The sequence below is a fragment of the Macrobrachium nipponense genome, chromosome 34 (assembly GCF_015104395.2).
Source record: "Macrobrachium nipponense isolate FS-2020 chromosome 34, ASM1510439v2, whole genome shotgun sequence".
NCBI classification, from domain to species: Eukaryota; Metazoa; Arthropoda; class Malacostraca; order Decapoda; family Palaemonidae; genus Macrobrachium; species Macrobrachium nipponense.
The window spans coordinates 4,219,682-4,246,224 of NC_061095.1; the positions used below are offsets into that span (position 1 = coordinate 4,219,682).

Below are 26,543 nucleotides of genomic sequence, written 5' to 3' on the forward strand. Positions count from 1 at the left end.
TACTTACAATTCAGTTTCACTAGATAAATAGAAAAAGAAAAACACAACCATGCGAAAGCAACGACGATGAAGCGGGCAGAGAGCGATGATACACGTCCACACGCCAGCAGGCCGAAAGCAAAAGTGGATTTGTTTACCTCCCAGTCGCGCGCGCGCGCCTGTCGGACAAGCAGTTAACTACCGAACCCCTTGTTCGAAAGCTTACGACCTATCCAGCTGCCGCTAGTACCTTCCTATTGTAAAAGGACCGAAGGTTTGTATGCCGTGTCGGAACAAAGACATTTTAGCCTATCACAGCACTGAGATATCAAAAATGGAGGAATTATATTTACATATCTTGAAAGTGAAATCTCATCAAAATATCTGACCAAAAACATTACCCTGAGAGACAATTCTATTAATTGCCTCGCTCAGATATCCAGCCTTCAGAAACCTTATTTACATAGCCTGACTTCACATCATTAGTTGAAGGGTTGTGGAAATGGAACGTCCCTTGGGAGTCCAAACATTGTTATTTACTGAAAAACCATCCACACAAACATACACAAGGGCGATAATATGAGGGGCAAAGTGTTGTAAAAGGCGAAACACAAATCCGTCACAATAGAAAAGCAAACCTATCTACAGCAGTATGGTCAGGAATCAGGCACCGGATCTTGAGAGTTAGTCAAACAGGGAACCCAAACACAAACTAAATCGAAACAAAACACAGTGCTCAAAATCTACAAGAATAAATAAGGTATTCTTTATCGGATGGAGAGCTGGGCGATCACATACCTCATCGTCATGGATGTCCTTGAGCGTGTACGACAAGACGGTGATTCCCATGTTGATCAGATCGCTCGACGCCACCTCGAAGACATTCTGATTGAACTTCTTGCGGTCCTTGTAGATCTCCTGTTTGGGAAAAGGTCGTTTAGCAAATTGTTACGAGGCCAGTCGCTTTCACAATCAAGATACAACTCATTTCTCACATGAAAAAGCAAATTTTGGCTACGAAAGCTGATTCTTGAATTAAAGAAGCACAACAAAAATATAAAAATTCCCATCAAATGAATGATTTAATTTTCATACAACATCAAAAGATCAATGCTCAAGTGTCAATTCTAAATAAATTACAAAAAAAAATTAACTGAAACTTAAAATCATAATTACCATTTTAAGAGTACCATTATTTTGCAATGATTCCTATCAACAAAAAGAACTGACCTATTGTAGTATCTTTTTCATAACTAAATTCATCAAACACTGAAACAATTAAAAATGAAGCTCAGAATATCAATAAAATATAAAAGTCCCTTTGAAATACTTATAGGTGGACCATTCTCAATTGCAAAAGTTGTATGATCCAACTATTGCTGAATATACTATTTCTTTATTAGTACATACTAAGTTACAAGAATGTGTATAGCTGGTCTAAATAAAATGTCCAAGAACTAAATCACCAGAAAACCATAAAAAAAAACAAAATCTCAAGAAAAAGTTGAGGAACTACGCTACGCAACAACACAGAAAAACCATGACTTAGGAAAACTGTAGTCTTTTCAATAAAGCAAGCACTATTTATACACTAAAGAACAAATCCTAGGAAGAACTAACTACATTACAAACAGCACAGTGTTTTAAGCAACAGAGGTGAAATAACAATTGGACATCAAGTGTAAACAAACGGACTGTCAAACTAACTACGAGTACAGGGATAATGTTAAAATCCCTCACTGACTTTTTAGTGTCCTGGAAAAATTTTGTTAGTTTATCACATAACAGAAGACCAAAATACACACTGGGCCAACCACCAACATACAAATACGAGTTTGTGGGAGTTGCTACAAAATTTCTGACTCCAAAGAAAAATTATTAGCATTATCACCAATAATTTGATCAAGTCACTCACATGACATCAGCAACTAATAATGGTGGTTGAAAAGGTCTGTTTTTTACAACAATTAATGAAAAATTCTTTAAATATCTCATGATCACATAAACTGAAAAATTTAATTCAAGGAATCAGTTCCCAAAACTTTATGCATGTTTGTCATTGGTTGAAAATGGGGAGAAATAGTACTAATAAGTTAGAACCTTTATATAAGCACTGTTCTGCACCTTCTCCAGTCTAACATTGGGTCATGTGAGTAGTCAGCAAACTTTAGAGAATGAAATCAGTGTCACAGCAACAGACAGTGGAACAGAGGTCAGGGAAAAAGTGATAAAGTTAGTCCTACCTCAAATGGCATTGTGTTAAACTGAAGCAGCCATCGGTGTTTATCTATCATGGGGACCTCGTAGTAAAATCTTTTTAATGCATCTACTTAAAACAACCGAGAAAAACTCGAAAATTTGTTTAAAATGTATGAAAAAGCTGCAATAAGAGCAAACTAAGGAAAAAAATTTTACGATTAAGTTGGAAATTACAGACTGGGAAGAAGGCCAAGTCTGTTGCCTGACTGGGAACATGATGATTTCAAGTACAGCATGATACTACACAGAGGCCTTCCCTTACTGCACTGTATAACATTGTTATACTAAAACCAGTAACTATTAATTTTTAAAAAATGACACCCCCTTTATGCCTATTCATACTAATGAAAGAGAAATACTGAACATTATTCATGAAAACTTAAGTCAGTGACATTTTGACTCATACTGAAAAGCTTCATCTCCTAAAATAATTATCTTTAAGTGTCAATGAATTATTAAAACACATACAAGGAAAATAATCCTTAAAATGATATTGTTAAGATACAATAAAGTTTGTTCATACTTACCTGGCAGATATATATATAGCTGTATTCTCTGAAGTCCGACAGAATTTCTAAAACTTACGACATACGTAGTGGGAGTTGGGTGGTTAGTACCCATTCCCACCGCTGGAAGGCGGGTATCAGGAACCATTCCCATTTTCTATCAGATTTCTATCTCCACTGTCTCCTGAGGGGAGGTGGGTGGGTACTAAAAATATATATATCTGCCAGGTAAGTATGAACAAACTTTATTGTATCTTAACAATATCATTTAGTTCATGAAACTTACCTGTCAGATATATATATAGCTGAATCCCACCTTTGGCGGTGGGAGAGACAGAAAAAGGATTTTAGGAAACATATAAATGTAGATGATTGACATCTTGGTTCCTTAACCTGTTAGCATAGCTGACTTCGTGATTACTGTCACCCAGCAACCTGCTTCTGCTTCACTAGAGTTTACCAACCTGTGTAGTTGGTGCGCTCTAGATGATCTGTCAACGGGGACGGGACCACAATGTGACTAGACCATGACCATACTTCTGAGGGCAACGAGGCAAAACCACCACCTAAGTTAGCCTAACAACAAACTCCCATATACCAAAGGCTAAAGGAAGGGACGACCGTACTCGGCAGCCGACCCTACAACCATAAACATTACAATAAAAATTAAAAACTCACCTACCCTTTTCTATGGAAGGATGAGTGCTACCTCCTGCCCCCAAAAATAGTGTCTGCGGCGACGTATTGGTCCGAGAGAGTAACAGTTTTTTCATAGATCGTTCTCACCTCCCGTAGGTGATTGTGCGAGACGAACACTGAGTTACTCCTCCAAAAAGCAGCGCTTAAAATGTCTTTAAGAAGCCATGTTTTTCTGAAAGGCTATTGAGGTCGAAATAGCCCTTATTACTTCGTGCGCATTAACTTTTAGACAGCTTAAAGTCGCTGTCTTTGCAAGAAGAGTGCGCCTCCTTAATGGTGTTTCTTAAAAAGAATGCCAATGCATTCTTGGACATGGGCATGTTTGGTCTCCTGACCGAACACCATAAGTTCTCCGCAGAACCTCTACAATCCTTCGTTCTACGAAGATACTCTCTAAGAGCCCTAACAGGACACAGGACTCTCTCTGGCTCTTGACCAATGATCTCTGCCATACCCTTGATCTCGAACGTTTTAGGCCACGGATTGGAAGGGTTTTTGTTTTTGGCCAGAAACGACATACCCAAAGAGCAGACCGCATTATGCCCTTTGAAGCCGACGTGTTTACTAATAGCCTGTATTTCGCTAACTCTCTTCACCGTCGCCAGAGCAGTTAGGAATACAGTTTTCTTCGTCAAATCTCGTAGAGACGTAGAGTAAAGAGGTTCAAAGCGATTTGACATTAAATATTTGAGGACCACTCCAGGTTCCACGAAGGTGAACTTCGGTAGCGGCACCTTGGTCGTCTCGAAAGATCTCAATAGATCATGGATGATCCTTGTTATTAGCGAGGTCAAGACCTCTATGGCGAAAACTACAGATAAGACGCTTCTGTAGCCTTTAATGGTTGACACTGCAAAGCTTCAGATCTTGTTTAAGATAAAGCAATAGAAGTCGGCGATCTGGTCTCACAAGAAGGTAGTGGTAAGACGGAAAACCTCATTTCTCTTACACCAACTTCTAAAGGCTGCCCACTTCGATTGTAAACCGCGATTGATGATGGTCTCCTCGCGGTGGCGATAGCTTTAGCCACTGATTTCGAAAAACCTCTCGCTCTGGCCAACTTCTAGATAGTCTGAATGCAGTCAGACTCAGAGCGGAGAGGTTTTTGTGGTACCTCTCGAAGTGGGGCTGTTTGAGTAGATCTCTCCTTAAGCGAAAGAGTCTCTGATAATCCACCAGGTAGAACATCACCTCTGTGAACTAGATAGCTGCAGGCCAAAAGGGGGCGATTAAGTCAACCTCGTCCCCTCCGATGCTGCGAATTTTGTCTCATCACCTCCCCCAGGATCTTGAAGGGGGGAAAAACGTAGAGATCTAGGCCCGTCCAATCCCATAGAAGGGCGTCTACTGCTACTGCTCCCGGATCGAGAACCGGGAGCAATACAGGTGGAGTCTCGCCGTCCTTGATGTTGCAAAGATTTTCCACTAAGGACATCCCCCAAGAATACCCCACAGCTCCTGGCATACGTCTTGATTGAGGGTCCCACTCTGTCGCAATAACTGTCCTTGTCGACTGAGGAGATCTGCCCGGACGTTCTCGACTCCGGCAATGAACCTTGTCAATATCGTGACTTCCCTCTCCTTTGCCCAAAGTAGAATCTCTTTCGCTAGAGCGAACAGGGAGCGAGATGTGTTCCTCCTTGTTTCTTCAAGTATGCCAGGGCTGTGGTGTTGTCCGAGTTGACTTGAACTACACGACGGGAGACTTGTTCTGGAGAACTGGAGCGCTAATTGAACCGCTGCCCAGCTCTTTGAAGTTGAATATGCCAGGTTACCTGTTCCCCTCTCAGGTACCTGACACTTCCTCCCCCCCCTAGAGTTGCTCCCCACCCCGTTGGATGACGCGTCGGAGAACAACACTAGGTCTGGGTTCTGAAGCTTGAGGGATATGCCCTCTGACAGCTTCCACGGATCGAGCCACCATCTTAGATGGTTCTTCACCTCTTCCGAGATGCTTAACTTCATGTCGAAGTTGTCCTTGTCTGTCCAGTTGTCCGACAGAAAGAACTGAAGAGGTCGGAGGTGTAGCCTCCCCAGGGAAACAAACTTCTCCAGTGAGGAAATGGTCCCCAGCAGACTCATCCATTCCTCACCGAGCAATGAATCCTTCCCTAGAAAGGCTGACACTTTTTCTATGCCTTGTTGCTGACGTTCCTGGGACGGAAAAGCCCGAAAAGCCACTGAATCCATCTGAATCCCCAGATACACGATGGACTGTGTTGGGGTCAGATGTGACTTTTCGAAGTTTCACCAGAAGTCCCAGGGACGCAGCTAAAGACAGAGTCGTTTGCATGTCCTTCAGGCACCGGGTCTGCGAGGAGGCTCGTATGAGCCAGTCGTCCAGATAGAGCGAGATTCTGATGTTGGAAAGATTTGATGGGGCCACCTCGCCACGTTCTTCATTAAGATGGTGAGATAAAAGGGCCGTACTCAGTCCGAAACAAAGAGCCCTGAATTGAAAGACCTTCCCTTTCAATACGAACCGAAGGTACTTCATCGATTGGGGATGTATCGGGACGTGAAAGTAGGCGTCCTGTAGGTCGAGTGATACCATCCAATCTCCAGGTCTTAAGGCCCCCAGAACTGACTGAGGTGTCTCCATCTTGAACCTCTGCTTTTCTATAAAGAGGTTTAGACGACTTACGGCCAAGACCGGCCGCCACCCTCCCAACCCGATTGTTTCGGTACAAAAAGAAACAATCTGTTTGTAAAATCCTGGCTGTTGCCAGGTCTAAAAACCTGTTCCACTGCTCGTTTCTCGAGCATCTAACCCGAGCAGGTCAAAAAGTATCCTCCGTTTTGTTTGAGGATACGATGGGGACAAGTCCCTGGGAGTGGAAGTCAACTTTGGGGCGGTTTATGAAAGGGATCTTGTAACCCTTCTCTATGACGTCGAGAGACCAGGTGTCCGCCTCTCTTTCTCTCCAGGCTTCTGCAAACAACTGCAGCCTGGCTCCTACCGGTGGCTGAAGGGACGATCTCTCACTTCTTGCCCCTCGACTTGGAAGGGGCTCTACCTCTAGGAAGGCTTCTTCCTCGGGGAGACGATCTAGCGGAAGTCCCTCCACGAAAGGGCTTCTGCTTTCTAAATGGTTGGGCTCCTGAAGACGTTGAAGGGCCAGCCGGAGAACGTCTCTAAGGACTTGAGCCAACAGGCCTTGCGTGGCTTTCTCTTGAAGACTAACTGCCAGATCCTTCACCATAGCTTGGGGAAGAGATGACTCGAGAATGGGAGCATACAAAAAAGTTCTGTTCCTCTGTGCAGGAGAGAGAGACTTAGCCGCAAAGGTTGCAATAAAGCGACCTTTTCTTCAGCACCCCTGCTGAAAAATGAGAGGCTAACTCCTCTGAGCCATCCCTGACGGCCTTGTCCATGCATGACAATGCACTGGACAGCTCCCCCAAGCTGATCGAGTCTGGCTTACGAGACTGGTTGTCTAAAGCTCCGAGACACCAGTCTAAGAAGTTGAAGACCTCTAAGGACCTAAACAGTCCCTTCAAAAGATGGTCCAGTTCGGAAGTCGTCCATGACACTTTAGCTGAGGCTAAAAGGGCCCTCCTTGAGGCATCAACCACGCTGGCGAAATCACCTTGAGCAGATGTAGGAACCTTCAATCCTAATTCCTCGCCTGTTTCATACCACATCCCTGCCTTACCGCTAAGTCTAGACGGAGGCAGGGCGAAAGTAGTCCTTCCCTTTGCTTTCCTAGACTCCATCCAGGCGTTAACCTTCCGGACAGCTCTTCTAGTAGACAAAGACGTCTTCATTTTCACGAACCCTGGAGTCTTGCTTGTCTTCGACGACGAAAACTGTGAAGGAGGAGAAAGAGGGGCAGCAGGCTGGAAAGTATCCCCAAACGAATCACGAAGTAGCCGTGCCAAAACTTGGTAATCTGACGAAGCAGACGTAGCAAGTTGTTCTTCGTCAACATCCTCAGAAGAACCGCTAAGTTCTCCTTCTTCCTTACCCGAGTGAAAATCCGAAGGAAGAGGCACAAGTCCTTTCGCTCCAAGTCTCCTATCCGAACGATGACGAGAAGAAGAGGGTAACGGATCCTTAACAGTCACAGGATCAGGAATCACCCTTAGAGGCGAACGTGAAGAAGAAGGAAGACGTGAAAGCGTCAGCCAAAGCCTCGGGAACAACATCCGAGTGATAGCGAACTTCCACATTCGCGTCCACAGAGCTCTTACTACAACGTCTACTAGCGTCCATCTGAGCGTCCTTCCGAGCGTCCAAATCAGCGTCCGACCGAGCGTCCAGCGAAGCGTCCAAAGGAGCATCCATCATAGCGACTCTTCTAACGTCCCGCGAAGCGTCCTTACGAACGTCCCGCGAAGAAACTTGATCAGCTAACCGACTAGCGTACCGTTGAGCGTCGACACTCTCATGTCGAAGAGGGGCCGAACGCATAGAAGTCCGTCCGACAGCTACAAACTCGTCGTCAGCAGAAGCGTCGAAGTCGGAACGCCGAGCGTCCTCTCGACGAGAAGAGAGAGCAGCATGAAGAGATCTCTCTCTAACCTGACGTCTAACGTCACCTCTAGACGAACCCTGGGGAGCAGAACGAAGTCTAGAGGGCGAAATATCAGGAGACGGGGACGAAAGAGGAGCAGTTGGAGAAGACTGCCTTGTTCTCTTGATCGGAAGTCTATCGTCTTTCTTGCGACGAGGAACCGTCTCCTTCTGCTCAAGTAAAGCGTCCAGTTGCCGTTGCATAGCAATGATGATCTCCGTCTGAGAAGTCTCCTTACGCGGAGACGAGCTGCGCTTGTGAGAAGGAGAGGGGCGAGGGGACGCCTTCTTCCTTCTCCCAGGAACAGCCTTGGCTCTAGCGCGACTGGGGCGCTCGAGGGCGTCAGCATCAGATGACGTCCTAGACTTCTTCTGGGGCGGAAAAGCTACGCTTTCCGGAGAAGAATGCCACTCAGACATAGCATGACGTGAAGCGTCAAGATCTTGAAGAGTCCTCTTCAAAGGTCGCGAATCCGGACGAGATTCCCACCCCTTGCGCGGGGAGGACGCGTCGGAAGACGAGAAACAATCCTTCAGGATACGTGCTCGAGCACGCTCCTTAGCAGCCTGGGAAGCGTCCACAGGAAGTGCTGAAGGGACGTCAGATCGGTGGGGGGTCCCCGTAACCCTCCTTCGGCCTTCGACATGCCCTCTCCCTGAGTCCTGGGAGTCCGGCAAGGAGGTCCCACCCAACCTAGAGGCGCTATAGGCCGATCTGACGCCCCCTCCACTTCACTAGGGGTTGGGGCACTATCACTGCACTTATTTTTCCTGTTTTCAAGGGCAAGCACTTTAGATTCAAGCATCTTCAATGAATCCAGGATAAGCGAAAGGGCATTACCCTCCGCAGACAACACTTGAGGGCCCGAAGGCAACACTACGGGGTTAGGAGACACAAAATCTAAAGGAGGGTTAGAAGGGGATACATTAAGACCCTGTCTGCTACCCGACTTACTCCTGGAGGAAGACCTCCTGATCCTATCACGTTCTAACTTATTTACGTAGGATTCATACGTCTTCCATTGTAAATCATCCAAGCTTTCACACTCATTACAGCGCAAATCATATTTACACTCTTGCCCCTACACCCTTTACACAATGTGTGAGGATCAACCAAGGCTTTTGGTAGCCTAACCTTGCATTCCACTTTCGAACACACCCTGGCGCTAGCCGAACTACATCCAGACATATTTAAGGAAAAAAACTAAGCCAAATTCAAAACAGTCAAAAGTCACGTATGCCAAGCTATCGATCCAAAACCAAAAAACCAAAAAGTCAAGAGGATACTCAAGCAATGAAAAGTTTTCCAAAATCCTGAGGCGGAGGTGTGTAAACAGATGTTTACGACACCGGCGACAGAAGAAATCTGATAGAAAATGGGAATGGTTCCTGATACCCGCCTCACAGCGGCGGGAATGGGTACTAACCACCCAACTCCCACTACGTGTGTCGTAAGTTTTAGAAATTCTGTCGGACTTCAGAGAATACAGCTATATATATATCTGACAGGTAAGTTTCATGAACAAATCTTGGAGTAATAAGTTACACTGAAAATCTTACTACGACTTACAAACTACAGTATACTAATCAAGGACCATGAAAACTCCAAACGTTCTCAAATGAACTTCATGACTAAGAGCTTCCACTGCAGTCTCAAGGTCTGTTAGCTCAGAAAACGTCACTGAAAGACAGATATTCAACCATATGGTTCTATGTACAGTTACAGGCAACTAAAAGTGGAATACTACCATCTAGAAGAAATTGGAAGTAAGCCATCAGTGGGAATACGTCTAAGAAAAACATTGGAAAGTAAATCATCACAATGCAAACGAAGGCAGTTCAATTGCAGGAGAGGCTCAGAAACCAAGTTGCAACACTCAGCTGTTGGTGCTAAGCAACAGAATTGCTTCTTCCTCAGTAAATTCTTTGAAATACTTCTAGGTCACAGTACATTTAAGAATGTGAGTCTGATGTCATTTCTCTCAGACATTCACTTCATATTTCCCCCTTAAGACTTCCCAACTTGCTGACCAGCTTCTCTAACCTGGTCTTGCTTTTTTAATATGCTCTCATTTAAAGAAAGACTCTTGGGGCCAACCAGCTTTGAGTCTAGGTATTGAAATTGATTATATAGATATTTAAATTGATGATCAAGATAATTAACGATTACAATAATCAAACTTCAAAGAGGCAATAAATATTCAGAATCTGGTTACATACTGTTTAGTTATCAGGTCATTAATATGCGCCCTATTAAAATTCAATGAAATCCCTCATGTATTATGAGTAAAAAATGACCTAAGTCATAACCCTAATATTCACAGCTAATATACTCTGATCATGATAATAATAATTATTCTAACTGCAATATGGCATGGTTTTTTATAAAACATTATTCAAACGTCTTTAAATTCCCTTTGATGTAAGCAATACCATGCAATGAAAAGTATCGCATTTTACATGTGTGATGACTTAGTCTCTACAGGAATCTAAATATTCACTCTTTGCAATGATCTACAAATATACACAGAACAAAGGAAGAAGAAAAGTCTGCTTGCGCAAGATAGGACCATATGGTTCAATGGATGCCTAGGTTAGTTTCTTTCCTGCATAGATCTAAAAAGTTGTCGTACGGACACTGGTGCGCAAAAGCTACTACAACTTTTTTTATCTCCACAAGAAAGACACCAACCTCAACAGACATGGAGCCCATGATGGCTCGTTGGTGGCCCTCAAGAGTCTCCAGTGCCACCTGCTGGATTTCGCCTTCCGTCTTCCCCAAGAACTGCTCGCAAGCAGCTAGGAGCATTTCCTCATACTGACCTTGTACCTTCACCTGAAAAGAAGATTGAGACGTAAACGATACAGAATGGAGTGGACTATGGAGTGGAATATAAAATCTAGGCCAAAGGTCAGGGTTGGGGATTCCAAAGTCAGTCAAAAAATCTATCTCCTGTAAAATATTCTATTCATATGATATGAAGCAATGACTCATACATGTCCAATTACTATTTCATTTTTGCATGATATAAAAAATGTTATTGTTATAATACAATTAAGTTTGTTCATACTTACCTGGCAGATATATATATAGCTGTATTTCTGACGTCCGACAGAATTTCAAAACTCGCGGCACACGTAGTGGGGCGGCCAGGTGGTAGTACCCATTCCCGCCGCTGGGAGGCGGATATCAGGAACCATTCCCATTTTCTGTTCATATTTATTCATGACCCTTGTCTCCTGAGGGGAGGAGGGTGGGCACTCTAATTATATATATCTGCCAGGTAAGTATGAACAAACTTAATTGTATTATAACAATAACATTTTGTTGTCATGAAACTTACCTGTCCAGATAATTATATATAGCTGAATCCCACCTTCGGATGGTGGGTAGAGACAGAATAGGATTTTTAGGAAACTTAAATTAAATCAAAGAATTACTTCTTGGTTCCTTACCTGATAGCAAAGTAGACTCTGTGATTACTGTCACTTAAAGCCTGCTTATGCTTTTATCAGAGTTGCCAGCCAGGTTTGGACCTGTAGTGCTGGTGCACTCTGGATGCTCTGTCAACGGGGACGTGACCACAATGTGACAAGACCATCTAGCCAAACATATGGCAGTAACACAGCAACCGACCACCACCTGACCAACTAACCAAAAAACCCCTGACATTAACACTAAGGAATGGGAGATTTCCACAGAAGATCTCACCATCAACCCAAAACACAATAAAAACTAACCTAACTAAGGCTAAGGGATAGGGAGAGAGCTACCTTCAGCCCCCAAAACAACTGTGTCCTGCCGAATGTAAGGCCCCAAAGAACTACAGGTTCTCGTAAATCGTTCTCACATCCCGGAGGTAATGTGAGGCGAATACGGAATTGCTCCTCCAAAAGGTGCTATCAAGTATATCTTTGATAGACATATTCCTTTGGAAGGCAGAGAAGTAGCTACGGCTCTGACTTCGTGAGCTTTCACTTTAAAGAGGCTCAAAATACAGTCTTCTGGAAAGATGAATGAGCCTCTTTAATGACGTCCCTCAAGAAGAAATCAACAGCATTCTTCGACAACGGCAAATCTGGTCTCTTCACCGAGCACCAGAGATTAAACCTGATGGACCTCTTATCTCTTAGTCCTATTCACATAGAACTTGAGAACCCTGACAGGGAACAGGGCTCTCTCTGGGTTCTTGACCCCACCCGAGACTCGACATTCCTTTGATTCAGAAAGCTCTTCGGCCAAGGATTAGAAACGGGTTCTCGTTCTTAGCCAAGAAAGATGGGCTCAACGAGCAGACAGCGTTGTCCCCCTTGAAGCCCACTAGGCTACTGAACGCTTGGATTTCACTAACTCTCTTCGCCGTCGCCAGAGAAGCTAGGAAAAAGCGTTTTCCTCGTCAAGTCCCTTAGAGAAGCTTCATGGAGCGCTCAAAGGGAACTTAGCATAAGATGTTTCAAAACCACATCGAGATTCCATGAGGGCGGTCTTGCTTGTGGAATCTTGGTGGTTTCGAACGACCTTAAGAGATCGTGCAGATCCTTATTGTCGGAGAGGTCCAGTCCTCTGTGGCGAAAAACGGCAGACAACATACTCCTATAACCGTTGATTGTAGGAACTGCCAATTTCTGCACATTTCTTAGATAGAGTAAGAAACCTGCTATCTGATTCACAGAGGTCGTGGAAGAGGAAATTCCTTCCTTTTTGCACCATGCCCTGAAGGAGGACCACTTAGACTGGTAGACAGCTCTTGAAGAGGCTCTTCGAGCATTAGCGATTGCTCTCGCAGCTGCCTTTGAAAAGCCTCTCGCTCTGGCCAACTTTTCGATAGTCTGAACGCAGTCAGAGCCAGAGCGGAGAGGTTTTGGTGAAACCTTATGAAGTGAGGCTGTCTGAGTAGATCTCTCCTCAGGGCAACGTTCTTGGAAGTCCACAAGGAATGTCATGACCTCTGTGAACCACTCTCTTGGTGGCCACATTGGGGCAATCAGAGTCAACCTTGTCCCTTCTGAAGCTGCGAACTTCCTCATTACCTCCCCCATGATCTTGAATGGGGGAAAGGCGTAAAGATCCAGGTCCGTCCAGTTCCAGAGCAACGCGTCCACTGCAATTGCCCCTGGATCCAGAACCGGGGAGCAATACAGAGGAAGCCTCTTCGTCCTTGATGTAGCGAACAGGTCTACTAGAGGACGTCCCCACAATGTCCATAATTGTTGACAGACTTCCTGGTGCAAGGTCCATTCTGTTGGTAGAATCTGATTTTGTCGACTGAGAAGGTCCGCCCTGACATTCTGAACCCCTGCCACGAATCTTGTCAGGATCTTGATGCGCCTTGCGTCTGCCCATAGCAGAACCTCTTCGCCAGGAGAAAAGGGAAATCTGGAGTGAGTTCCTCCCTGATTCTTTAGATATGCAAGGGCTGTGGTGCTGTCTGAGTTGACTTGAACAACCTTGCTTGACAGTCTGTCTTCGAAGAACTGCAGCGACAGGAATATCGCTGCCAGTTCCTTTACATTGATGTGCCAGGCTACCTGTTCCCCTCTCCAGGAGCCTGACACTTCCTCCCCCCCCAAGGTTTTGCTCCCCAACCGGAAATGGAAGCGTCTGAGAACAACACTAGGTTGGGGCTCAGAAGATTTAAGGAGAAGCCCTCTCGTAACTTCTGAGGGTCGAGCCACCATCTTAAGTGGCCTTTTACCTTGTTTGAGATCCTTAGGATCGCATTCAGGTCCTCTTTCGACTTCCATTCTTCCGCAAGGAAAAATTGAAGAGGCCTGAGGTGCAGTCTTCCCAGCGAGACAAACTTTTCTAGCGAGGAAATGGTGCCCAGCAAGCTCATCCACTCCCTCACCGAACAAGCTTCTCTCTCTAGGAAGGCTGCGACTTTCTCTAACCCCGTCGCTGACGTTCCTGGGATGGAAACGCCCGAAAAGCCACTGAATCCATCTGAATCCCCAGATACACGATGGACTGTGTCGGGGTCAGATGCGACTTTTCGGAGTTGACCAAAAAGACCCAGAGACTTTGCTAGGGCTAACGTAACTGAAGGTCCGTTCAGACACTTCTGCCTCGACGACGCTCTGATCAGCCAATCGTTGAGGTAGAGGGATATCCTGATCCCTGACAATGGAGTCCACTTCGCTACATTCCTCATTATCATAGTGAAAACCATCGGGGTGGGCCGTGCTGAGACCGAAACAAAGGGCTCTGAATTGCCAAACCCTGTTTGTCTAAGACGAATCTCAGGTACTTCCTTGAAAGAGGGTGGACGGGGACGTGGAAGTACGCGTCCTGCAGGTCCAGACACACCATCCAGTCGCCAGGTCTCAAGGCTCCCAGCACCGACTGAGGCGTCTCCATTTTGAACTTGATCTTTTCTACAAAAAGATTGAACCTGCTCACATCCAGACTGGGCGCCAACCTGACGACTGCTTCGGCACTAGGAAAATCCTGTTGTAGAAGCCCGGTGACTCCAGGTCCAAGACTTGTTTCCACCGCTCTTTTTTTCGACCATCTGGTCTAACAGATCGAAAAGAATACTTTCTTCTCTCCCTGATAAGATGGAGAGAGGTCTCTGGGAGTTGATGTTAAAGGAGGAGGATGTAAAAGGGGATCTTGTACCCCTGCTCTACTATCTTGAGAGTCCAAGGATCCGCCCCTCTCTGCCTCCATGCCTCCGCAAAGAATTTGTCAGTCTGGCCCCGACTGGCGTCTGAAGGACAAGATCTTCATTTGGTGGTTTTGGGTTTTAAATGAAGCTCTTCCTCTCGAAAAAACCTCTCCCTCGAGGAGCTGCTCTCGAGGGGGGTTGCCCCGCGAAAGGGTTTTGACTTCTTCGGGGTGTTTACTGAATGCCGATGTGGAAGGAACTGCTGGACGTCTTGAAGACTGTACCAAGAGGTCCTGGGTCGCCTTCTCTTGCAAACTCGTTGCAAGATCCTTTACCATAGCCTTGGGGAAGAGATGGTCCGAAAGAGGCGCAAAGAGCAATTCCGCTTTCTGAGCGGGAGACCGACCTTACTTAGCGGTAAAATTGCATAAAAGAGCTCTTTTCTTCAGGAAAGCAGTTCCAAAATTAGAACTAGCTCCTCCGAACCATGCCTGACGGCCTTTGTCCATACATGACAACACGCTGGACAGCTCCCCCAGACTGAGAGAATCAGGACTTCTAGACTGAAGGTTCTAAAACTCCCAGGCACCAGTCTAAGAAATTAAATTAAAGACATTCAAGGTGCGAAGCAGTAAACCCTTCAAGTGGTGGTCCGTCTCCACAGGAGTCCAGGACACCTTAGCAGAACGATAAGAGAGACCTCCTCTGAGCGTCCACTAAACTGGAGAAGTCACAGAGAGCGGACGAAGGGACCTTTACTCCCACGTCCTCCTTGGTTTCATACCAAATTCCTCCTTTCCCGGCGAGTCTAGAGGGAGGAAGGGCGAAAGTGGTCTTGCCCTGATCCTTCCTTCGAGACATAAAATCTTGAAGTTTCTTAAAAGCCCTCTTGGTCGACAGCGATGTCTTCATTTTGACGAACTCAGGGGTCTTAACGGTCTTGGAAGACGAAAGTTGAGAGGGAGGAGACCTAGGGGCTGCCGGCTGGAACTTCTCCCCGAAGGAAGAACGTAACAGCCTGACAAGAACCTTATAGTCCGAGACAGCTGAAGCTACCGGAGGTTCTTCTTCGACGGAACTCCCTGGACTACTAAGTTCCCCTTCCTCCCTAAGAGGAACTGGAGAACGTCCATCAGGAGAGGGCGTACGTCCAGCAGTCTCAAGCCTGAACAAAGACTTCCGTTGATTTGAAGTACCCGCTACAGGTACGGAATCGCCCTTACGACGATCCTTAGAAGGACGGACATCTTGTGAAAGAGGAGCGTCCTTAGAAGCCACGGGAACTGTCTTAACAGACACGTCCCTACGAGAGGAAGCGCGAGCTTCCTGACGAGAGGCGCCAAAAGCGTCCTGCTTAGCCAAGCAAGCGTCCTGCTGAGCGTCCTCAAAAGCGTCCTGCCTCGTTCGAAAAGCGTCCTGCTTCGAACGGCGAGCGTCCTGACGAGCGTCCTCAAAGGCGTCCTGCTTCGAACGCCGAGCGTCCTCAAAGGCGTCCTGCTTCGAACGCCGAGCGTCCTGCCGAGCGTCCTCAACCGCGCCCTGCCGAGAGCGCAAAGCGTCCTGCTTCGAACGCCGAGCGTCCTGGCGAGCGTCCTCAACAGCGCCCTGCCGAGAGCGCAAAGCGTCCTACTTCGAACGCCGAGCGTCCTGGCGAGCGTCCTCAACTGAGAGAGCGAAAGATCTACTCGGAGAACGAGAACGGTGACGATCCGGAGGTGGAGAGAGAGACGAACGAGACGAGAGAGAATGAGACTGCTTCGTCTCTTGACGGGCAGCCTAACTCTTCCTTTCAACGCTTAGGCTCGACTGCTGCTGGGCGAGTCCTCTGAGCCATAAGCGACGTAATCTGGTCCTGAAGGGACATAGGATATCCTTCGTAGGTGAAGAAGGAGCAGAAGAAGGGGCAGGACTGACCCTGCGAGAAGGCGAGGGGCGAGGGGACGCCTCCTTCCTTCTAGCAGGTACAGCTATCTGCCTCTCAGGTGAACACGCCTGTGCGTGGAAACCAACGTCCTCGTCGGTAGAAACCCTACCTCTCTTCTGAGGAGGAAAGGCGTCATACGCATCCTCTGACGAAAGCGGAGACATAGGACGTGAAGCGTCCTCAAAGCGAAAAGTCCTTTTCAACGGACGCGAGTCTCTCCGAGCGCTCCACCCCTTGCGCGGGGAGGACGCTTCGGAGGACGAAAAGCAATCCTTCAGGACATGCGCTCGTGCGCGCTCCTTGGCAGCCTGGGATTTAGCAACAAGGCCTGCCGAAGGGACGCCAGATCGGTGGGGAGCCCCCGTAACCCTCTTGCGGCTTTCAACATACCCACTCCCTGAGTCCTGCGAGTCCGATAGAGGTCTAGGCCTAGAGGCATTATGGGGCCGATCTGACGCCCCCTCCACAACACTAGGGGCACTAACACAAACTTTCACAGGGCCAGTTTTCTAGGGCCAAAACTTTAGATTCAAGAGCGCGAATAGACTCAAGAAATCAGAGAAAGGGGTTGTTCCTTCTCCAGACACAGCACTGGGCCCGAAGGCAACAAAACAGGATTAGGTGAGCAAATCTACTGTGTTAGAGGAGAGAAATGTTACATTCCTTACCTTTCGTAGAACTGCTCTTGGAGGAAGACCTCCTGACTCTATCGCGCTCCAATTTACGTCGATAGGTCTCATACATCTTCCATTTATCATCATCCAAATCCTTACATTCATTGCACCGATCATCAACCAAGCAAACATGCCCCCTGCAATCCATACAAACTGTGTGAGGATCAACTGAAGGTTTAAGAAGCCTCACCTTACATTCACTCCTCACACACACTCTGAAACTTCCAGTACTTGATCCCGACATCATGTACACAGAAAAGCCAATCCAAAATCAAAAACCAATCCACTATTACGCGTGCCAATCCAACAATCCAGAAGTCGATACCAAAAGTCAATCCAGATAATTTAAAGCGAGATAAATCAAAAATCCTAGACGGAGGTACTGTAAAATGACAATTTGTCGAAAATTGCATTTTTCCTAACTATACAAACCTGAGGTCCTTTAACAATAGGAAGTAGCTAGCGGCAGCTGGAACGGTCGTAAGCTTCGAACAAGGGGAGAACGGTAGTTAACTGCTTGTCCGATCGTCGCGCGCCGCGCGACTGGGAGGTAAACAAATCACTTTTGCTTTTGGCCCATGCAAAATAACGCAGAGTGAGGGGTGGCATGAGGAGGGACTTTATGTTAAAGGACCTCAGGTTTGTATAGTTAGGAAAAATGCAATTTTCGACAAATTGTCATTTGTTCCGATACGTAATACAAACCCTCGGTCCTTTAACAATAGGAAGACTCCTTCTTGGTGGGGAGGAATCTGAGTCTTTTTGATGAACAGGACTGGTGTTCGTCCATCCTGGGAATGCTCCCTGGTCGTAAGAGCGAGGGAGGGATCCAAACCTCTGTCCGATTGATCGGGGTGTGCACCCCGCAGGATCAATGGTCGACCTCTGGGCCGAGTACTAAGAGAGAGCAAGCGTATCTCTTCGTACCCAGCATTGTAAGAACTTTTTTCCTTTACATGAGCAAATGTAAAGTAAATGGGTTTTTGTCTCATGTTGGCATCCCCACTTCTCCCCCTTGTTGGAGAAAGTGGTGGATATTTACTCCTATCTCTAGTTAAAGAGATAGGATGGAGCTCTGTTGAATAGCTTACCTGCATCTGACTCCTTTCAGCAAGGTACACGACCGTATCCCTCTGCCCACAGTAGAGGTAGAAAAAGATGGTGAAGAGAAGCAGTCACTCTCTCATTCACGCATTCATTCTCCCAGTCATACCAGGAATGATGCTGTTCTGCTGCTCGGGTGCTGGGTAGCTTACACAACGTGTTGAGCAGCCACCACAGGTCCCAAGGAAAAAGTATCCAAGGACTTGTGGGCAATATCCCGAAGGTAGAAGGACGTGAAGGTGGTCTGGTTGGCCCAGGACACCTGCCTTCAGGACCTGCCGCCACGGAGAAGTTCCTTACGGAACGCTAAGGAGGGTCCGATACCTCTGACTTCGTGGGCTCTCGGACGGAGCGTACGGATTTGTCGTCCGCTACCATCAGCTTCGTACGCTCTCTGATCACCTCACGCAGCCAGAAAGAAAGCGTGTTCTTGGAGACTTCTTTGGTGACCCCAGTGCTAACGAAGAGGCGTCGACACTCAGGCCTGAGATGTCGAGTTCTCTTCAGATAGCGCCGTAGCGCCCTCACAGGACAAAGCAGCATCTCATCCGCATCGTTATCGGTGAAGTCCAGGAGGGAGGGGGATCGTGAAAGTACTCGAACCTGTCGTCAGGGATCGCGGGATTCTGAGTCTTAGCTTACGAAGTTCGGGACGAAATCGCGTCACAGATCCCCAGCCTCTGGTATGTTTAACATCATAAGAAAGGCATGTAGTTCCCCTACTCTCTTCGCCGATGCCAGGGCCCAGCAAGAAGAGGTCCTTGAGGGTCAGATCCTGTCTGACGACTCTCGAGTGGCTCGAAGGGTCTTCGAGTCAACTCCTAAGTACGAGAGTCACATCCCCCGCAGGGGGCCCTGAGTTCCCTGGGTGGGCAAGACCTTTCGAAGCTCCTCATTAGCAAGGATATCTCGAACGAATTCGGAGTGTCCAGTCCCCTCAGTTTTTAGGACGAGAGCCAGGGCGTGCTCTATATCCCTTAACTGTGGGTACTGAGAGGAGCTTCTCTCGGCGAGAAACACGGGAGGAAATCCGCTACCCCTGCTGAAAAAGTGGCTCTGAGAGGAGACAGACCCTGTCTACGACACCAACCACAGAAGACGCCACTTCCCCTGGTACACAGCTCAGAGGACTGTCTGACGTGTCCAGCCATCTCTGTTGCTGCGGCACGAAAAAAGAAAACTCTCGTTCGCAAGAGATGGTGGATAACAGCCAGCCGTGAAGTTGAAGGGACTGGACTGCGTGGTGGTTACCGTTCTACGTGTGGGCCTGGGCTAGGAGGTTGTGCCACAGGTGGGTAGTTCTCTCGGTGCGTCCGCAAGAAGAGCCAGCAGGTCCGGATACCAAACGGCTTTGAGGTTCGTTTGGGAGCCACCAGGATCATTCTGAGATTGGGAGTGACCAGCGCTCGACTGATCACTTTCCGAATCAGACAGAAGGGGAGGAAAGGCGTAAGCGAAGAGGTTGTCCCAGGGGGGTGTTGGAGAGCGTCCTCTGGGCAGCTGCCCATGGGTCCGGCACAGCTGAAAAGAAAACCTGAAGTTTTTTCTGTTGTGGCCGGGTGGCGAACAGGTCTACGGGGGGACCCGGTCCGCCCCCCACAGGTTGAAGAGCCTTTCCTCCCCACATCTTGGTGTAGAGACCATTCGGTCCTTATCACCTGATCCCGACGGCTGAGCTTGTTCTGCTACTACATTCCTCTTGCCTGGAATGTAGCGTGCTGACAGCTCTATCGAGTGAGCCGTGGCCCACTCGTGCACCTGCACTGTCAACTGATGGAGCGGAAAGAGACACTAGGCCCCCCCTGCTTGTTGACATATGCCCACTACTGTGGTGTTGTCGCACATCAACACCACTGAGGTCCCACCAGCGGTTCCCGAAAACTCTGGAGAGCGTTGAAACGCCGCCTTGAGTTCCAGGACATTGATGTGAAGGTGCTTTTCGTGATGGTCCCACACACCTGCAGTCAGCAACTCCTCCAGGTGTGCGCCCATCCCTCGGTCGATGCGGTCTGAGAACAGAAGCATCTCCGGGGGGGAGTGCGTATAGGCACTCCTCTTAAGAGGTTCTTGTCGTCGAGCCACCAGGCTAGGTCCTGCCTCACCTTGTCCGTGATAGCCACGGGAAAGTTTAAGGAGGATCCCTGGCCTGGGACCAACTCTCCCTTAGTCTCCACTGGAGAGACCGTAGGTGAAGACGCCCGAGGGGGACTAACTTCTCGATGACGACAGATGGCCGATCACGACTTGCCACTTGCTGTGCTGCCTGTTCCTGCCGCGACAGGAACCGGCCGGCTGCCTCCCGAATTTTGCTGATACGCAACTGTCTGCGGGAAGACTTGCCCTGCTACCGATCTATCAGCATACCCAGGTACTTCATCTTCTGCTTGGGTTCGAGATCGGACCTTCTCGTAGTTTATCACGATCCCCAGATCGCGACAAAAACTTGAGGAGTCGATCTCTGTCCTGTAGCAACTGCGAGCGGAGCTCGCCAGGACCAGCCAATCGTCGAGATACCTCAGAATACGTATCCCGTTCGAATGGGCCCAAGCCGACACCAGAGTGAACACTTGCGTGAACACCTGTGGGGCGGTTGAGAGGGACCGAAACAAAGTGCCCTGAATTGGTACACGTCCCGTCGAAAGATGAAGCGGAGGGTACTTTCTGGAGGACTGATGGATGGGTATTTGAAAATACGCGTCCTTCAGGTCCACTGAAAGCATGAAATCGTTCCCCCTGATCGAGTCGAGCACTGAGCGTTGCCGACTCCATCGTGAACCGCGTCGTGCGAACGAAGCTGGTTCAGGGAGAGAGGTCTATCACCGGGCGCCAGCCCCCCGATGCCTTCTCCACTAGGAAGAGGCGGCTGTAAAAGCCCGGTGACTGGTCCTCCACGATTTCTTAGACAGCTCGTTTCGCCAGCATGGTCTTGATCTCCTGTCGAAGAGCGTTGTCCTTTGCTGATCCCCGGACATAGGTCTGTAGATGGACCGGTTTGGAGATGAGGGGGGGCCGAGACTCGAAGGGTAGTAGATATCCCTCCCGCCAAGGACGTCTACTATCCAGTCTCGCGCCGTAGCGCTGCCAAGTCGCCAATGGCTTCGCCAGGCACCCCCACTCCGGTGGCAGCAGGTGAGGGGGAACGCCGTCCCTAGCGTTTCCCTCCTCGTTTCGACTTCTTTCCAGCACCTCCTCCTCGGGGAAAGGAGGGCTGGGAGGAGGGCTGGTTGCGGCCTCCTCTCGCAGAAGTCGAAACAACTGGAGTCTTCACACGGGGTGTTTTGGACGGGTGCAACCGTCTTCGCCGCCGTGGAAGCGCTAGCCAAGCTCTTTGGTTTGGCCGCAGTTACTCGAGATTGCCCAGAAACCTTCGAGACTGCCTGGTGGACTAAGCGGTCACTCTCGTCAGTGCGCCGCCGTTCCACCGCAGCGTTCCACCATCTCTCCAGGAAAGAGAGCTGGGGAACTCCTAAGAGGTCCATTTCGTAGCCCGAGTGCCGCCTCACGCCCAGCCCCCTTGGTCACTCGGGTAAGGACTGCGTCCCTACGTCGAAGAACCAAGTTGGCCCACAGGTTAGCAGTCTGATGGGCGAGGTAAGAGATTGCTCTTCCTCCAGACTGGCACAGTCCTCCTTAAAAGAAGCGTCGTCTTCGAGAGCAGAACTCCCCGGAGCCGGCCGCTACTTTGGATATTGTGAGGGACCACAAATCCAACCAGGAAACTGCCTGTGGAATGCTGCCATAGCGGTAGTTCCAGGGCGCCGTCCTGCTGCGAGAACCATAGGTTCTCCGACAGGAGCTGCTGCAGGGACACACCTGGAGTCAGCCTCGCTAACTCCGGGTTAACCTGTTTCGGGCAGTATCGGGTCTTCCGATGGCACGTAGAATCGCCTCTGCCGCTGTAGAGGAGGAGGAAGCAGCTTAGAGGACCGTCCGGATTTTAGCGAGTCCTCCCGTCCTGAGACGAGATTCTCCACCTGATCCAGGACTGAGTCCGCAAGCTCTGATCGTGGCAACCCCATCGTCATTTTGGGCTCCCTCTTGGGACCCCAAAATGACTCGAGCCGGGACGTGGGCTCTGCTGGTGGTAGCGGCGATCCTTCCGCGAGGTCATTATGCAGACGATCAGCTTAATGACCTCTGCGAAGTTCCTCTGTATCTCGGGCGCACAGCGTCTTGTGGAGTAGGACCGTCCAGCTTCCCTCCAGCAAGAGCATATCCCTCGATACTCCTCCTTCAGAAGGAGGAACAGCGACAGACCCCTGACGGTCGCCTCCAACTACTTGCGCGTACGTCCTGGTCGGTCCTAAGACCGTGCCTGAGCCGTACGGCGTCATAGCCGGGTCACGAGCGGCGCACCTCTCGTGATCGCTCCTTGGTACCTCGCTCCTCCCGTATAGCCCGAGGAGGTTGAAGGTACGGGAGAGGCAGACCTGACGCTCCCCCCTCGCTCGCTGGCAGGACCAGCGTGCGTGGAGGGCTGCTGCTGATCGTCAACCCGCGGTGACGGTCGAGCAGTAGGCCTAGCGTCGCCGCTCGCCTGGGGCGATTGGCTCGGCTGAGAACGTCGAGACCGATCTCTAGCGTCAGGCTAGCTGCCGCTGGTCACCGTCTCCGCCCGGTCCCATCGGGAGCGGCGGACGGGTGACCTGCTAGGCTCCCTTTCGCGTCGAGACCGGCCAGCGTCCTCTCGGCGCCGTCAAAACCGCTGGTACCAGCCGTGGCTGGTACCGGCGGCCCGTGGGGACTCCTTCCTCGCCTCAACCCGTGGCCGGTCAGCGACCGTCACGTCAGCCCGAGCAGCCAGTTGGTCGCTGCGAGAGCGTCCACTGGCCTGGCGAGAGTCGTGTGCACGACTCTCGCCAGTCTTCTGCTCCGCGCCGCTGTCTTGACGGCGAGCGAGCTCGGACGTCAAAACTTTGGCTGGACGGTCCTCTTTGGAAGAGCGTCCACTCGGTGCTTCTCGCGAACGAGAAGCGTCCGAGACGGAACCTGGTTTAGCGGCAGAACCGCTAGCACCAGGTGAGGACGCACCAGCCGAGGCTGATGCACCTCTGGTCCCCGTCGACTTCTTCTTTGCAGAAGAAGCGACGGGCCCTGTACCCGAAGGAACAGGAGGACCAGCAGAAGAGCTCCCCAACTCGCCTGAGCGAGCCGGGCCCTTAGAAGATCCCGAAGGAGTCTTCTTAGGGGGGGAGGAGGCAGCCTTCTTCTTCTTCGGCTGTTTAGCTTAGAAGTCGAAGGGGAAGGAGAGGCAGCAGACGACGAAGAAGACGATGAAGACGACGACGACACCTTCTTCCTCTTCCTCTTCTTCTTCGCCAGGCTCCGCAGGACAGACGTCAGGTCTTCCATCCAGGAGGGAGCCGGGGCAGTTGCCGAAGCAACAGGGCCCGACTGCACCTGTCCGGAAAGACCTGAGACTGTTACAGCAACACCAGCAGCAGGAACAACAGGAACAGGTCCGGGAACAGCAGGAACGGCAGGAACATCTGAAATGGAATGTGCAGGCCTATCTGAAAAGGAAAGAGTAGCTGGAACGGCAACAGGTACGGCAGGCACGGCAGGTACCACGGGAGAGCCAGGCGTCCTGTCGACAGTCACCGTCATCCGTGGCACTGGCGGCAGGTCCAGTGGGGTACTCTTAGGGCAGCGGAAGTCCGGGGTCGGCAAAGGAAAAAATCCAGGTGGTGGTGGCATCGTCCTCTTTTGGAACGGCGGCAATGGGTTTTTGTACTGCCACCGTGGGTGTCACCGACATTATATGGGGCGTATATACAGATGTGGTGGCATCTCATACGCTGGTGTCGTTAATGTGGTAGTAGTGGTGGTCACCGCACCATGAGTGACCACCGCCGACCCCGCCAACCGCTGAAGCAACCCCTGGATGCTGGGCACTCCCTGCAGTCCCAGCGACTCCCACACCTGTCCCAAGTCGTCCTTCGCTGATGGCACACCTGCGGAAGCAACAGTCGGGTTAATTGGAGGGGCTTCCCCGCGCCTGGGGGCGAAACACCCCCCCCAGAGCGTGACGGAAGATCCCGAGTACAGCTGTACGTCGGGTAGCGGGCCGCCCTCCTCCACACTCGACGGATCGAGAGAGGAAAAGGACTCCGCTACCCCCCCCGCAGGGGAAGGCGCGAAACGTGGGGGCTGGCCGGGAGGCAGGAAAGAGGACGAAGTGTCCGTCACCAAAGGAGTCACTGGGACTTTCCGATGACTTCTTGGCCGGCCTAAGTCTCTTCCTGCCCTCGTACAGCACCCACTGCGCCTCGGACCAATTCATACAAACCACACATGGTTCGTTGCGGGAGCACTCTCGCCCCCGACAACGAGTACAAACCTCGTGGGGGTCCACCTCAACGAATGACCTGAACCCTCCACATTTACGCCCCTCCAGCCCGGGACACACTCTACGGGCGACTGGAGGGCGCGGTGATATTTCCATTTCTTCCAATTCACTCATTGCAAGAATAATAGAATTGAGAAAAGTACTTACAATCACTCCTGATATACAGAAAGAGAAACAAATACTCAAAGTTGAAGCAAACGACAAAGCGGGCAGAGCGATGGCGAACACGTCCTTCCCACACACGGCCGAAAGCAAAAGTGATTTGTTTACCTCCCAGTGACGATCGGACAAGCAGTTAACTACCGTTCTCCCCTTGTTCGAAGCTTACGACCGTTCCAGCTGCCGCTAGCTACTTCCTATTGTTAAAGGACCGAGGGTTTGTATTACGTATCGGAACAACAGTTGTTTCCAGCACCGGCGACAGAAAAAATATGAACAGAAAATGGGAATGGTTCCTGATATCCGCCTCCCAGCGGCGGGAATGGGTACTACCACCTGGCCGCCCCACTACGTGTGCTGCGAGTTTTGAAATTCTGTCAGACGTCAGAAATACAGCTATATATATATCTGACAGGTAAGTTTCATAAACAAAACAGGACTTACCTGAGCAATACCTGTGACTGAGATAGGTACACCTTGGGCAGTGTAGACGCGAGGGGACTCCACGTTCAATGTCATGACGTTGAGCGATATCCTATCGACATGAAAACAGGTACGTATAATAAGGTATTTATGTCATTAATAGTGCTAATGCATGCTAATGTACTTTTGGTGAAAATGATTACATCTGCATAAAAAGAAACAATTACTGGTTCTCTAAATCAAAATCATTGCCTGGTTTTGCATTTTTCATTTAGAATTGATATGTAGTCCATTACATATGTGAATTGAAGGTAACATACTTTTTGCTTGTTCACTGAGTAAATCCTACAGTGAAAAGTGAAACTAATTTAGTGGATTTGTATACATACAATGTAAGATACAGTTTCCAAGTAGATAAATTTTCAACTTACGAGGAAAACAACAAAGATTATGTACAGTAAAAAGTGTCACTCAAAACAATTTTTTAAAATTTAATATTCATTAATAGTGAACTACGGTACCTAAAATATTAATAGTGAACTACGGTACCTAAAATATCAGGCAAAATTTACACATCATGAAAATCCCTCAACCTAATTATAAAATTTATAATTAAATTGTTGAATCTTGTTTTCTTACTATGTATTAAAAATCTGTAATGAAAAATCAATATTTCACTTAAAGCAAGATATTCCTTTGATTATACTATACCTTAAATTGACTGGGCAGGATCTGTTAGACCATTCCCAATTGCTAAAAGGATAAAAAGTACTGGCAACAAAAGCTGATGTACCACAAAGAGTTTGGACAAACATAAGTAAAACAAAGATATGAGGAGATACAGACCTTCCAAATACTTTTTCACATACAGTATGTTTACCTTAACTGCCTGGAGTATCTGTAACACCGCTGGTAGTACCATATTCATCTTTGGGGTTGCAATTGGTCCCTGTTAACTCATGATTCCTACAGGAAATGATACATTCTGGCCAAAGATATTTAAAGCCTCTTGGTTCCCAGAGTAAAGTCTTGGGACTAGCAACCCTGTAAGGCACTCTTTTCTTTGGAAGGTTATCTTCAAAACAACTGCTTTGTAGGTTTGCTCCATACAAATATTAGTTCAATTCAAGCAACCAAACACACAGCTCACCAAACGCAAAAGAAGACATGCTTTTAAGTGACAAGAAAACAATTCTTCTAACAACTTCTGTATTTAACAGCAGTGGGTAACAGCTGCAATATACCTCAATAGCAAGAGGAAATGGTCTTTTCCTGCCTAAGAAGTTTAAGGTATGGTAATATAAAAGTGAGTTTGTGTTTGTGTAAACACTTAGCTATAGTAC

The 26,543-nt window shown here is 48.7% G+C and overlaps 1 protein-coding gene across 5 annotated transcripts in view; it reads right to left on the reverse strand.

Annotated features, from left to right (window-relative positions):
- Positions 1-26,543, reverse strand: part of LOC135207852 (flotillin-1-like) — a 243,089-nt gene that overhangs the window by 170,280 nt on the left and 46,266 nt on the right. For all 5 annotated transcript variants that reach the window (XR_010313072.1, XM_064239720.1, XM_064239717.1 and 2 more), the window contains exons 3-5: positions 25,222-25,312; positions 10,652-10,795; positions 778-897 (exon numbers count right to left, since the gene is read on the reverse strand). Coding sequence is in view for 4 of the 5 variants with exons in the window: in XM_064239720.1 (XP_064095790.1) it covers positions 778-897; positions 10,652-10,795; positions 25,222-25,312 (355 nt within the window). In the remaining variant the exon portion in view is untranslated. The remainder of the gene's footprint in view (positions 1-777; positions 898-10,651; positions 10,796-25,221; positions 25,313-26,543) is intronic.